Source organism: Cryptomeria japonica, chromosome 11 (assembly GCF_030272615.1).
Source record: "Cryptomeria japonica chromosome 11, Sugi_1.0, whole genome shotgun sequence".
Taxonomy (NCBI): domain Eukaryota; kingdom Viridiplantae; phylum Streptophyta; class Pinopsida; order Cupressales; family Cupressaceae; genus Cryptomeria; species Cryptomeria japonica.
In genome coordinates this window covers 224,147,640-224,161,059 of record NC_081415.1, presented here as the reverse complement: position 1 = coordinate 224,161,059, position 13,420 = coordinate 224,147,640, and the positions used below count along the sequence as shown (strand labels likewise).

General features: G+C 36.1%; 1 protein-coding gene across 9 annotated transcripts in view; it reads right to left on the bottom strand.

Annotated features, from left to right (window-relative positions):
* The window catches only part of LOC131063944 (probable LRR receptor-like serine/threonine-protein kinase At1g56130), a 247,430-nt gene that overhangs the window by 126,410 nt on the left and 107,600 nt on the right, over positions 1-13,420 (bottom strand). For 8 of the 9 annotated variants that reach the window (XM_057997924.2, XM_057997928.2, XM_057997925.2 and 5 more), the window contains 2 exons: positions 1,558-1,629; positions 1,348-1,413 (listed from right to left, as the gene is read on the bottom strand). The exons of the other annotated variant lie outside the window; for it this stretch is intronic. In XM_057997924.2, the coding sequence (XP_057853907.2) occupies positions 1,348-1,413; positions 1,558-1,629 (138 nt within the window). The remainder of the gene's footprint in view (positions 1-1,347; positions 1,414-1,557; positions 1,630-13,420) is intronic. 9 annotated transcript variants of the gene reach the window in all.

Genomic DNA, 13,420 nt, shown 5'->3' with positions numbered 1-13,420 from the left:
CAAAAGCAACCACATTGTGACCCTATGCATTCTTAAAGTGAGAATCATGAAATACTTTATGCACCTTGCTATCTTCTGATAGCTCCAACTCATAAGCCACTTTACTAACTCTCCTTATGACCCTACATGGACCATAAAGTTGCAGCACCACTATTGTTAAGAGCAGACTACTTGTAGGGCTAAAACCTCAAATATACAACTAAACACTTTCTACAATATTATTTTTTTATCATTATCCAGAAAAATCGAACTAAACTGCCTTGTTTGTTGTGTTTTCATGCATTTAACACTTTCGTCTTGCAAAACAAAAGTAAATGGCCTTAAAATGACAATAGTTTAGACGAGACTATTGCCATAATGAGTAAGGGGACATTATAAAGTACTAATTTCAACTAAAAATTGCTAGAAATTAGATCAAGTTTCTTGGTTATACTTAGCCATGTTGTTGGAGATTATGTTATTTTCAGTGTAAGCATTGTATCCTTCAATTGGAATTCAAGTAGTAACCAACCAGCAAACCAACTTGCCTTGCCCCACTAAAGAACATTATGCAAATTCCTATGGTACTTCTCCTAAGAAGCCATTATTGACTTTCTTGTGGTATGGAAGTTCCAATGCATGTTAAATTTTGTTTATGTGTAACCATCTTGAGGCATGTACATTAGGTGGTCAATGGAATGCGCAAGCATATTATATGCACTAATTTACACACATGCCAAGTATTGGCGGTAATATTGTACAAGAATAAAACTAGTTAATTAAGTTGTTTTTGTCTTTGTTAGTTCGGTGACCGAGGGATGGTAGTTATGGGTGCGACAGTTGGCCCTCGCACCCCCTCGGTACCTTTATATACCTTGGAAGGTAACTTGTAAAGACACACATGATTATGAATGGAATAACATTTCTTATGTTGATCTGATAGCCATGGCATTATTATTTTGCGTTAAGTGTTCTGATGCCTCCTCTTTCTGGCAGTCCCACGCAAAGTGTCCCCACTAGTTGCATGTCTGACACTGAATCATCGGTCGTCCCTTGGCATCATACTGCATTCGACTCCAATTATTGCTATTATTATTGTTGCCACCCTATGAGGAGTAGCCATCGATTGGTACTCGGATGCTGACAAAACCCAACTGACAACTTGGGATGCATTGCACAAAGCCTTCGAAAAGGAGTTTCGACTCCTCAGAGATGATAATGAACTAACAAAGACAAATACAACATAATTAACTAGTTTTACTCTCGTACAATATTGTCGCCAACACCAAGTATCCATGGGCTTTAAATTTGTGCATTATTTTAATTTATCTTGTGTGTGAGAGAGAGAAAGAAAGAGAGAGGCCTTACATGTATTTAAGGGATGGACTCATTTGTGAAGGAAGCTTCCCAGACATATTATTATTTCCAAGAAACCTGCAATTAGTGCAATATGAATTGTGTTTAAAGAAGTCCACGTTATTAACTACCATAATGAGATTAGTAAGATAATTTTGAATGTACATACTTTTGAATATACTTATGTTTCGAACAAAGAATTTTTTAAGGCAAGTCACTTACAGGAACATCAAAGAGCTCAAATTTTGAAGTGAAGTAGGAAACTCTCCTGTAAAATTATTAAAACTCAAGTCCCTAACACAACAAATAGTTCAAAATAAGTAGATATAGACATATAAAATCATTCATGAGAAACATAAAATTCTTTTTTTTTTTCAATTTTTTGTCCCTTCAATCTTTGCATAACAGCACTATCACTTATTGAATACCATATGAATTTTGGCTAATCAATTGCAAGATATTCTAATTAAGAGTTGGAATGCATCATGGAACAATGAAATTGCCAAATGAATTTATCACAACCATAAATGATAAGCAATTGACAAAAAAATTCAAGAGCTGAGAATTCTTTTAATTAGAACTAAGGACATACCTAAAAAATACACTTTTTAATCAAAAAGAATAAAATGGAACCAATTCTCTAATTCAGAGTTATATACCATAATCTTATATAATTGACTAGAATAAATTCACAGTATGTAAAATGTCAAGCCATTGATGATACACAACTTGTTGCATTAAGTTATTATGCACATATTGTACCCATACAAAAAAAAAATGTATGATACCAATTATCAAGTTGAAGTCTTAATTGTTTTTCTTTCTTTTGTGTCATTGCAAGGATCATAGAAGGAACCTTTAAAGATCATCCTTAGTTCCATAACCAGCAAAAGTGAAGGCTTGTCACAACAAATGAAAGCACCTTATCTAAACAAAGTTTCTGCTGCAAAAATGGCTATGGTAGTAGATCAAGGGCACATGTCTATGAAGAGAATACAACTCCAAAACTCATCTAGAATGGAATTGTTAGGTGCACACCTAATAAGGTAGAATTAGATTGACTAGTCATAAGGATTGATTCCCATTGACAAGTGTTCACCTATATAAAGAAACAGATTTTCAAAATCAAATCCTTGAATTTACATTGTTAGGTGTGCACCTTAATAAGGGAATTTGTTTTTCAAATTTAAATATAGAAGATGTATTGTCAAGAATGCACCTAATATAGGAAGTTTCGAAATAGAAGTCAATGTGTTTGAGGGTGCATCTAATAAAGGAAATCCATAGTCAAAGTTTGGAGAGAAACTAATTAGGGTATACTTGATCAAGGTAGAATCGAAAAATCTTCTATGTATTTAGGGGTGTGCTTGGAATGGACTTAACCTGAAAAGATCATGAGAATTGTCATGTATAGGTGAGCACTACAACAAGTGAATTTATCAAATGAATGAATGAATGAAGGATTTTTAATGACGTCCACAAGACCCAATGGTCTAAGGGACCTAGATGTTCCAAATTAGCCCAATTTCAGGTTCTTTTCCTTGTTGGATCTTCTCTTGTGAATCTTGATTAAGAGATTCGCCGTTTTGTGAAGCCTTGACTCTTCAAAAAGCTCGTTCAAACTGCCCACTTTGAGTTCGTTAACAAACTGGATGTGAATGTCTTTATATGCTACACACTCCATAATGAAATGCCATTCTTTTCCTACTGCTCTCTTATTACAAAAAATGCACGTTCTTTCTTCCCAATCTTCTTTTGGTACCTTTCATCTACCTGTTTCACATCTCAAGTGATGAGATCCAATACTTAATTGAGCCATTAGAATTTTGGCCTTTCCATTGATCGTGGATTTCAAGTATTCTTTTATTCATACTCTCAAGTAGGGTTGAACTCTTTAATATAGTACACTTTTTATCTAGCTGGTTTGTCCACATGGCATTCCTGAATTTCTCTAATAACCACTTTTTTATCTCCCCTTTGCTATTGGGACAGTCATGTAAATTTATGTCCCACTTGTTCAACCACTTGCTATTTTGTTTCTTCCAAGTCTTTTTCCTAGGACTTAAATCCTCGTCGACAATCAAGTTGGGCCATCGATGCTTATCCATACTTTCTAGCTTTTTTAAGTAGCATATTACCCAAATGATCGTCGAAGCCTCGATTGGATACATGCCAACTTCAGCCAAGAGAACATCATAAGGTATTGTTGATTTGATTTTGAGGCCGCTAGTGATTAGATGTTTTTGAATTCTCTCTATTTGTCTCCATTTGAGGTTAGACATGCTATTCCCCCAAACTTCACACCCATATAGGATAACTAGAACCACTAATAAACCGAAAAAGGTTGTAAAATTCCGGACTGAGACTAATTGTAAATTAATGTGTACTGTGAAATTCCTGACTAGGACTGATTGTAAATTAATGTATATGTCCAGATTTTGCAGAGAAACATTATTTAATTTAATTGATTGATTATCATAGGGCATATAAGTTTCATTCAATAGTAAATTCCATGCAATCCAAAATTAACCTTCATGCTTACAAACCAACACAGCATTCATGTAACATTCACTAAACACATTTAATATTGTATGATTATTACTTTCGTGGTGCACTTGAGTTCGCAGTAATGCAATGCCAAATTTTCGTGGTGCTATCTTTATTTTCATGGTCTATTAAGTGATTTGGGGAACATTACAAGTCTCCCCTGCCCAATGTTGCTTGCCCACAAGCAACCGCAATCTAGGATACTGAAGGATCTGCTCATTTTCCCAAGTAGCATCATCCAATGATAAATTTTGCCATTTAATGAGGTATTCCCTAAGTGTTCTATTCCGCAAATGCCAGTCTCGGGTTTCTAAAATCACTTCAAGTATCATCTCTAATTTCCCTTCTTCATTCAATGGTGGTAAGTTCTCTGATCTTGTCACATGCTGACCCAAAGCTTTTTTGAGACAAGATACATGGAATACATTATGTATTCTACTTTCTTCAGGTAAATCCAATTCATATGCCACTGCACCAACTTTCAGAATCACCGAGTATGGCCCATAAAAGCGAGGCTTCAATTTCTCCACTCCGCTCCGTTTGAGTGATGATTGCCAATAGGGTTGTAATCTGAGGTACACCAATTCCCCAATTTCAAAGTGACGTTCAACACACTTCTTGTCGGCATAAATTTTCTATTGATTCTGAGCACATTGCAAATTTTCCTTAAGTGCTTTCAATATATCTTGGCATTCCTGGAGCATGTCATGAGATTTGGGAACATTACTCTGATCAAAAGCCAAATCAATAAAAGAAGGTGCATCATACCCATATAGTGCTTTGAAAGGAGTCATACCAATAGAGATATGATAAGTAGTGTTATAGCAGTATTCACCCAAATATAGCCAACGGACCCATGCTTTCTGATGACCAAACACATAATTACGAAGGTAACCCTCAATCCACTTGTTCACTATTTATGTCTGTTCGTCTATTTGTGGATGATAACTCGTGCTGTGATTTAACTCGGTACCTATCAATCTGAAAAGTTCTCCCCAGAATATACTCAAAAACCTGCTATCTCGGTCACTGACAATAATTTTTGGTAAACCATGTACACGGAACACCTCACGAAAGAATAATTCTGCGAGCTGAACAGCTATGAATTCTGTAGTGATGGATAAGAAGTGTGCAAATTTAGTTAATCTATCAACCACCACAAAAATGCAATCCTTACCTTGAGATGGTGGTAAACCTGTAATGAAATCCATAGATATACTTTCCCATTTCTGTTCCGGTATAGGCAAAGGCTACAATAAACCCGCGGGATAAGTATGCTCTGCTTTATTTTGTTGACAAGTGATGCATTCTTTAACATAACGAAGGACATCATTCTTAAGTCCTTTCCAGGTGAATCTTTCTCTTATCTGCCGGTAAGTTTTGAAGTAACCGGGATGCCCTGCTAAGGGAACATCATGCACTGATCGGAGGATTTTTTCTTTCAATTTCGATCCTGGAATCAAATAAATTTTGTCTTTGTAATAGATGATATCATTTACAACCTTATAATTATCGCCTTGTGTATTACCGTCTAGCAAATCACAAGCAAAAGAATCCTTAGAATATTCTACCAGCAGTAAAGATTTCCAATCAGCTGTTATCACAGATAATGCATTTATTTTAGGCCTTCTAGATAGTGCATCTGCAACAACATTATTTTTACCTTTCACATATTCAATTTCGAAGTCATAAGCTTGGATCTTACTGATCCACTTTTGCTGCCTGTCATTCAAGTCTGTCTGTCCCAAAAAATATCTCAAACTGTTATGGTCAATTCTGACTACAAATTTGCTACCAACCAAATATTGTCGAAATTTTGTAAACGCATGCATGATTGCCAACATTTCCTTATCATAAATAGAATACAATTTTTCATGGTTATTGAGTTTCCTACTTTCATAAACTATAGGGTGTTTGTTTTGCATTAAAACTGCCCCTATTCCCTCACCCGAAGCATCACATTCCAACACAAAGGGCTGATTAAAATTAGGAAGAGCAAGTATTGGGCAAGAACTCATTACCTCTTTGAGTTTCTAAAATACCTGTTGCATTTCCTTAGTCCATTGAAAAGCCCCCTTTTTGGTAAGATCTGTTAAGGGTACCCCAAGCTGTGAAAAACCACTGACAAACCTCCGGTAATAAGTGCATAGACCAAAGAACCCTCTTGATTCTATAAGATTCCATGCTTTTATCTTTTCTTGATGAACCTGTACCCCTATTGCACTAATCATATGCCCTAAATATAAGATTTCAGTCATTCCGAATTCACATTTAGATGCCTTTGCATATAGTGATTGTGTTTCCATAATACCAAGAACTATATCAATATGTTTCAAATGCTCTTCCCAAGTTTTGCTATAAATTAATATATCATCAAAGAATACTAGCAAAAATTTCCTTAACTGTTTGTTAAAAATATGATTCATACAAGACTGAAATGTTGCCGGAGCATTTGTTAGACCAAACGGCATAACCAAGAATTCATAGTGACCATAATGACAATGGAAAGCCGTTTTATGAATGTCTTGTTCTCTTAACTTAATTTGATGATACCCTGATCTCAAATCAATTTTAGAAAAGTATACAGCACCATGCAATTCATCTAGCAATTCATCGATTCGAGGAATTGGATACCTGTTTTTGATTTTTTTTTGTTAAGAGCTCTATAATCAATACACATACGAAGAGTTCCATCCTTCTTTTTGACCAACACTACAGATGAAGCAAAAGGACTAGAACTAGGTCTGATATGTCCCATATCCAATAACTCCTTAATTGCCTTTTCTATTTCATCCCTGAATGTTTTAGGGTGTCTATAAGGAGTAGTAATCACTGGTTTAGCACCTTCTTCTAATTCAATAGTATGTTCAAAACCTCTATCAGGTGGGGCTCCTGGAGGAATATCACTAAAAACCAAATGATGTGAATCTAATACTGTTAACAAATCAGCTTGATAAGATTTAGATTCAAAACCTGATACCTTGTTGGTGATTAAACATTGTGTTGACTAGGCCACATCTCCATGTCTGAAAATAGCTTCCATTCTCTTCGCACTAACGATCCTGGGACCACTGTTAGACATACCACAAAGGACTACCTTCTTATCATCAATTTTAAAAGAGAATTCCATTCTTTTAAAGCTCTATGTATATTCATCTAATGTTTCCATCCACTGTATGCCCAAGACAACATTAGTGTCAGCCAGATCAATCACATAGAAATCATCACTAACAGTGTAATTGCCAAGAGTAATATTCAATTTAGGAACTTTATGAGTGCTAGACAAATTAGTTCCACCTGCTACTCTAACATCAAATCCCTTATGTTTTTCAATCTGCAAACCACGTTTTTCTACGAGTGCTGCATCTATAAAATTATGAGTAGAACCACTATCAAGCATAACAATTGCACGTTGTCCATTCAAAACTCCTCTAACTCTGAAAATGTTATAATGTGGGGTTCCTATCATGGATGCTATTACCCCTTCTCCTTGTTTGGTACCTGTTTCTGACTCAGTATTCTGAGGTGTTCGTTCTATGTTAGGATCAACATTCTCTTCATCCTCACTGTCAAACATAACCTCAATATAATGAAATTTCCTCTTCCCTAAACATCTGTGTCCAGGCTGCCATGCTTCCCTACAACTGAAACATAGTTTTTTCCTTCTGAGCTCTTCTCTTTCCTCTTTATCTAGCCTGTTTTTAGGGAAATTATCTTTGTTGAAAGGTTGTTTGTCCTTTTCCGGTTTAGGAGGTGGTCCTTTGTTAAAACATTTTCCTTTTGAAGATGGTTCTAATTCTCTTTCTCTTTTGACAACTGTTTGTAGAGTAAGGGGGTTTAAGGATTTAACCCACCCTTTGAGGGAATTAGACAATCCATCTATAAATATCACAATCTTGTGTCTTTCTGAAATTTCAATAACTAGGACAGCCAACTTTTCAAATTCAGAAATATATTGTTCAATAGTTCCAGTTTGCTTAAGCTGGGTCAAATCTTTAAGATGTAATTCAGGAACTTTAGAATCAAACCTATCAATAAGTTTCTCAGTGAACTCAACATAAGTTCCTATCAAATTATGACCCAAACTTATTTGTCCATGGTGCCACCATTCATGTGCTACACCGTCAAGATGTAACGCCGCATATTTAATTGCCTCTTCTTCCATCATAGGGTTTAATTGGAAGTATGTATCTAATTTTTGCACCCAAGCCCGAGCAGTTGTCTTACCTGAACCATCAAAATAAGGAATGGACATTTTTCCAATTTTTCTTTGTAATTCACTGTTATTGCCCCGCTGTCCTCTTGGCCTATGTTTCATTCTGACATCTAAATATTCTCTAAATGTCATTGATGATCTGAATTCTTCACCGGAACCTAACCAATCCTGATGTATTTCTTCCTGTATTTCTCTTATTGTAGGTTCATTTTCTGGTGGCTGGTTTCTAGCAGTAAATGTAGGCATAAATGGTCTAGCTGATCCTGTTCTTCCTGGCTGATTATTAACTGACTGTTCATCTCTACCCCCATTGTTTCCCCCATTATTTTGATGTTGATTATTTTGTCTTCCATTGTTTTGGTGCTGATTAATATTATTAGCCATCAACTGGGTCATCAAGTTGGTCATTCTGTTAACATTATCCTGCATATCTTGCTGATTTCTAATCAATGCAGACAATAGATCCCTATTGTTATCCGGGTCTCCCATGTTGGTTTCAAAAATAAATTCCTCGTCTGTTTCTATGTGGCTATCCTCAATTTCAAATGGAATAGATGAACTATTTTGCGCTAAAGGAGAGTTTGGAATTTTGTTTTGACGGGCCCTAGTACTTCGGAAATTATAATTTCCCGAGTGCATACTCAATTGTGCATTAAGTTTCCATGAAGTTTCAATACCCTACAGGCTAGTAGGATACAAAAAGCTCTAATACCACTGGAAAATTCCAGACTGAGACTGATTGTAAATTAATATGTACTATGAAATTCTTGACTAGGACTGATTGTAAATTAATGTGTATGTCCAGATTTTGCAGAGAAGCATTATTTAATTTAACTAATTGATTATCATAGGGCCTATAAGTTTCATTCAACAGTAAATTCCATGCAATCCAAAATTACCCTCACGCTTACGAACCAACACAGCATTCATGTAACATTCACTAAACACATTTAATATTGTATGATTATTACTTTTGTGGTGCACCTGAGTTCGCAGTAATGCAATGCCAAATTTGTTGCGGAGGTCCTCCAGAAGCATTATTGTTGGCACATCGATAAGCAAATAGAAAAACACCTGCGATACCAGTATTCCACTGCTTCCTCCCGCACTGCAAGTCCACTTAACCCTTTATGGAACGGAAAACAAACATTGATTCATACTCCCGTCACGATCACGGAGTGTATTCTGTGCAGTTCACACGACTAGCATCATCTCCCGTTATTGGGACTCTTAACCACGGGTTACAAGTCAGATTATGTCGTCTTCCCGACATTTGGAAACCACGTCCGCACTTCTTCGGAAGTCATACTCAACACCATGTTCGGATTTAGCACCCAATACTGTGTGAAAACATACCTGACACTGCGTTTGATAATGACACCCGATACTGCGTATGGTATAACACCCGAAACTGCATTTGTTAATAACTCACCACCACAAACACAGGGTATATGCATACATGTATATACTGGTCTCACGCCAATACAGAACTCCTCTACGAACACCAGCACGATTCCACTCCACTGCCCACGTAGTCACGTCTCCACCAATAGGTCAGTTCTTACTGACAAAAGGGGAATTGAATTTCTGTTGGTATCCCACCACATAGGAATGAAAGTCTCTGTATTTTCTCCAATCTGCTTCGACAACTCCTGCTATGTCCATTTATTCACCTATGAAGTAGTTTTACGAACTAACTTTATTCAAGGAGCGTTAACATTATATTAATTATTTATATTAATCCCAGATTAGAATGTTAATATAAAAATAATTAATATCGTGCTATCTTAATTTTCATGGTCTATTAAGTGATTTGGGGAACATTACAAGGGTTTTCTTAGTCTTCCAATCCCACAGTTCAACTTTCCTACATTTGTTTTGAAGAAGCTATAAAGATCTCCAACCTCCTTGGATCTTCTTTGATCTACACTTTTCCCAGCTGAGCCTACTATGAAAATCAATTCCTAAGTACTTGTATGTCATGTCCCCTCCCTGATCGTTATATATATCCTAAATGAGGCAAGTATTACTATTAATTAAAATAATGATTAACAACTAATGACTATTTGAAATTTACTTATTTATTAAATAATTATTTAATATATATTAATATTTATTCTTGATAAAGTCAATTATTAAAATGATGTTAATATATTAAAAGAAGAAATGAATTATTAAATAATATTAATATATTAAATAAGTTAAATATAAGAAATAAACTATTAGAAAATGTTAATATATTTAAATATATTAAATGAGGGAAATATGAATTATTAAATAAATATATTTAATTACTACATGAAATGAGTTTTAATAAGTGACGGCATGTTACGGGAGTTAAACACCAACTTCCATGAGTTACCCCCCCCCCCCCCCCCGGCGGGAAGTGATGGGACGGGAGTTGCAGCCTAGGCTGCAACTACTATCACACAAAGGAAGTGGTGGGACGGGAGTCGTAGCCTCGGCTGCGACTACCTTCCCACGGAAGGGACCCCGTGGAGGGACACGACCATCCCCCTCCACGGGTATATAACAAGCCAACCACAGAGACAGTAAGGGGGGCACAGAGAATAGGAAAAAGATAGGAACAGCAGCTGCGTCAGCAGAGGCAAGAGAAAAGGCAAAAAGATAGCAGCGACGCCACAGGTACGTATATGTGTGTGGATGTGTGTGCCACACACACACATAAATATACTTGTAGTTTTTGGTAAATCTATCATTATTATTATAATGTAGGTTACAAAATTATGTCATTATTATTATAATGTGTATGCTACAGAATTATGTCATTATTATTATAATGTGTATGTTACAAAATTATGTCATCATTATTGTAATGTTGTATGTTACAGAATTATATTATAATTTAAATGATAATGATAATATGAAATATAATGATGTTACAGAAGCAGGTAGAGGCTGACATAAATAATAATTTAAATGATATTGATAATATGAAATGTTGGATATCAATGAATGACAAGAATGTGATTATATGATGGAGGCTATTGGGAGGAAATCCCCGTAGTCTAATGCAGGGATTATGATAATCCCTGCTAGGCAGTATATACTAAGTATCTATATGCATATATGTTATGGCTTGGGTGACAAAGGTTCATCCAAGAAGAGACGGATTTGGCCAATCGTCTCTAGTAAACTTGGATGATGAGATGCATCATCCAAGGGAAGGAATTGATCATATATGATGGTCTTCCTTGGTAGGCTTGGATGTAAGATGTTACATCCAAGACAGAAATCGAATTATCCTTCGATTTCCTGGTATGGCTTGGAACCAAGATGGGTTCCAAGAAGGCGAGCATTACATCCACCTAAGGACATGTCCCAGTGCTGCCACTCGTATCCTTTTATTAAATAAGAATTGAGATTGGTTTTAATTAAATAATTGAAGTTTAATTGCAAATTAGATTAGTTATATGTATATTTGTTGCACTCTAACAGCTTGTTTTGCAGGACAGTGATCTCTAACTAGTAGGGACATTACATTGTATTCCACCACTAGCTCCAAAGGGTTGCCCTCAAATATAAAATTAGCCTTTTGCTTTTTCTTTTTCAAATAAAAGATCATGACTTTGGTCTTGCTGGTATTCACTTGCATCCCAACCTCTTGACAAAATAACTCAAGAGCCCTCAAATGCTCTCTCAAACCTTGTGCAGATTTTGCAATAAGAATAAGATCATCTACATATAGAAGCAATTTCACCATGTATCCAACCAGCTAGATACCTTCCCCATTAGTGTTGTTTAACCACTCTTCAAGCTTATCAATATATAAGCCAGCCAATGTGGGAGATAAAGTACACCCTTGCTTGACCCCGATGTCACTATTGAAACATTCAGACATCGCATTTTTAGTTCTGTTTTAAGCTCTAACTTGTTCATACAGTTTGTGGACAGCAGCCCTAAGCTCTTTTGGAACCCCAAGTTCTTCCATTCTACACCAAAGTTTATCCCTAGGAACAGTGTCAAAAGCTTTTTTAAAAGCCACGAAGTAGCAAAAGGTTGCTTCACCCTGGCTGTCCCAAACTTTTTCAATAAAATGCCTGAGAGTTATGCTATGGTCAATGGTGGAGTGTTTAGGTCGGAAACTAACCTGCCCTCTAGCCCTTTTTCCCTCCTTTTCTGCCCATTTACTGATCATTCGTTCTAGCATGCTCCCAAAAAGTTTTCCAAAGAGAGGGTTGACCATAATAGTATGGTAATTAGAAGGGTAATTGACGTCTCCACTTTTGTGGAGAAGAATAACCACACTAGTTGTCCATTCAATTGGAAAGATGTTTTGGGTAACTTCATTAAAGATCTTCTTGATATGTGGAGCTAGGAGGTCAACTCCCCATTTTAAAAATTATGCCTGTAGCCCATAAATATCTTGTGCTTTACCACTTGCCAAATTTTTTATACCTTGTTTGATGTCTATTACCGAAAAAAGCTCAAGTAAAATGTCAATTGTGGTTGGATTCATTTTCTCATTTTTTCGTTCATAGAGGAGCTTCGCATAATCCATCCACTGGGCATCTATGATCATATTTTCTACTCGTTTTTTCTTTTCTTGTAACTCCCTCCAAAATACTTTGGGGTTATGTTTCCCCAAAGCAATTAGCTCCTTTCTAGAAATTACATATCTTTCTTTTTTAGATTTTATCAATTGCTTATATATTAACTGGTCTTCCTTGTTTGAGTATTTCCCTTTTAAGGGATTGTTTTGCAGCCTTGCACTCTTCGTCATACCAAGAATTAGGTGGAAAGGCATTTGACACCTTCACAGGTTTAGAATGTTTACACACCTTCAAATCTTTGTGTATTAAAGGGATCAGCATGTTACTGCGTACATACTCTTTTTCCCTTTTGTTTCCCTTGTTCTCTATGCTGTTTTTTGCCATTTGCAATTGTTTTTCTAGAGCTGCCTTGAAGAGTTCTTGGTTTTCTTGATTTATAAGGGTTTTGCTTTGTGTGTTGGCCTTCATGTGGGAGTGTTGGTTCTTCTCTTCATGTGAGCCTTTAGTGTTTATGCCAAACTTAATACAAAGAGGCATATGATCTAAATTCAGCTCTATGGAACAGCCTTCAATGGTGAAGTCCATTAACTTGGAAATAGAGTTCTAAGAACATATTACGTAATCTACCACACTTTATCCTTTGTATGTTTTGCAAGTGATACTCTTGGATCTCAGCCAATTCTTCATGCCATTACATATGACCATTCCGTATAGGCTACAAAGGCCTAACAACTCAGCTCCAAAGTGTGGAGTGTGTATAGCTGAGCATCTAAAAGAGAAAAATTGAATTCCAAATCAAATTCTAAGT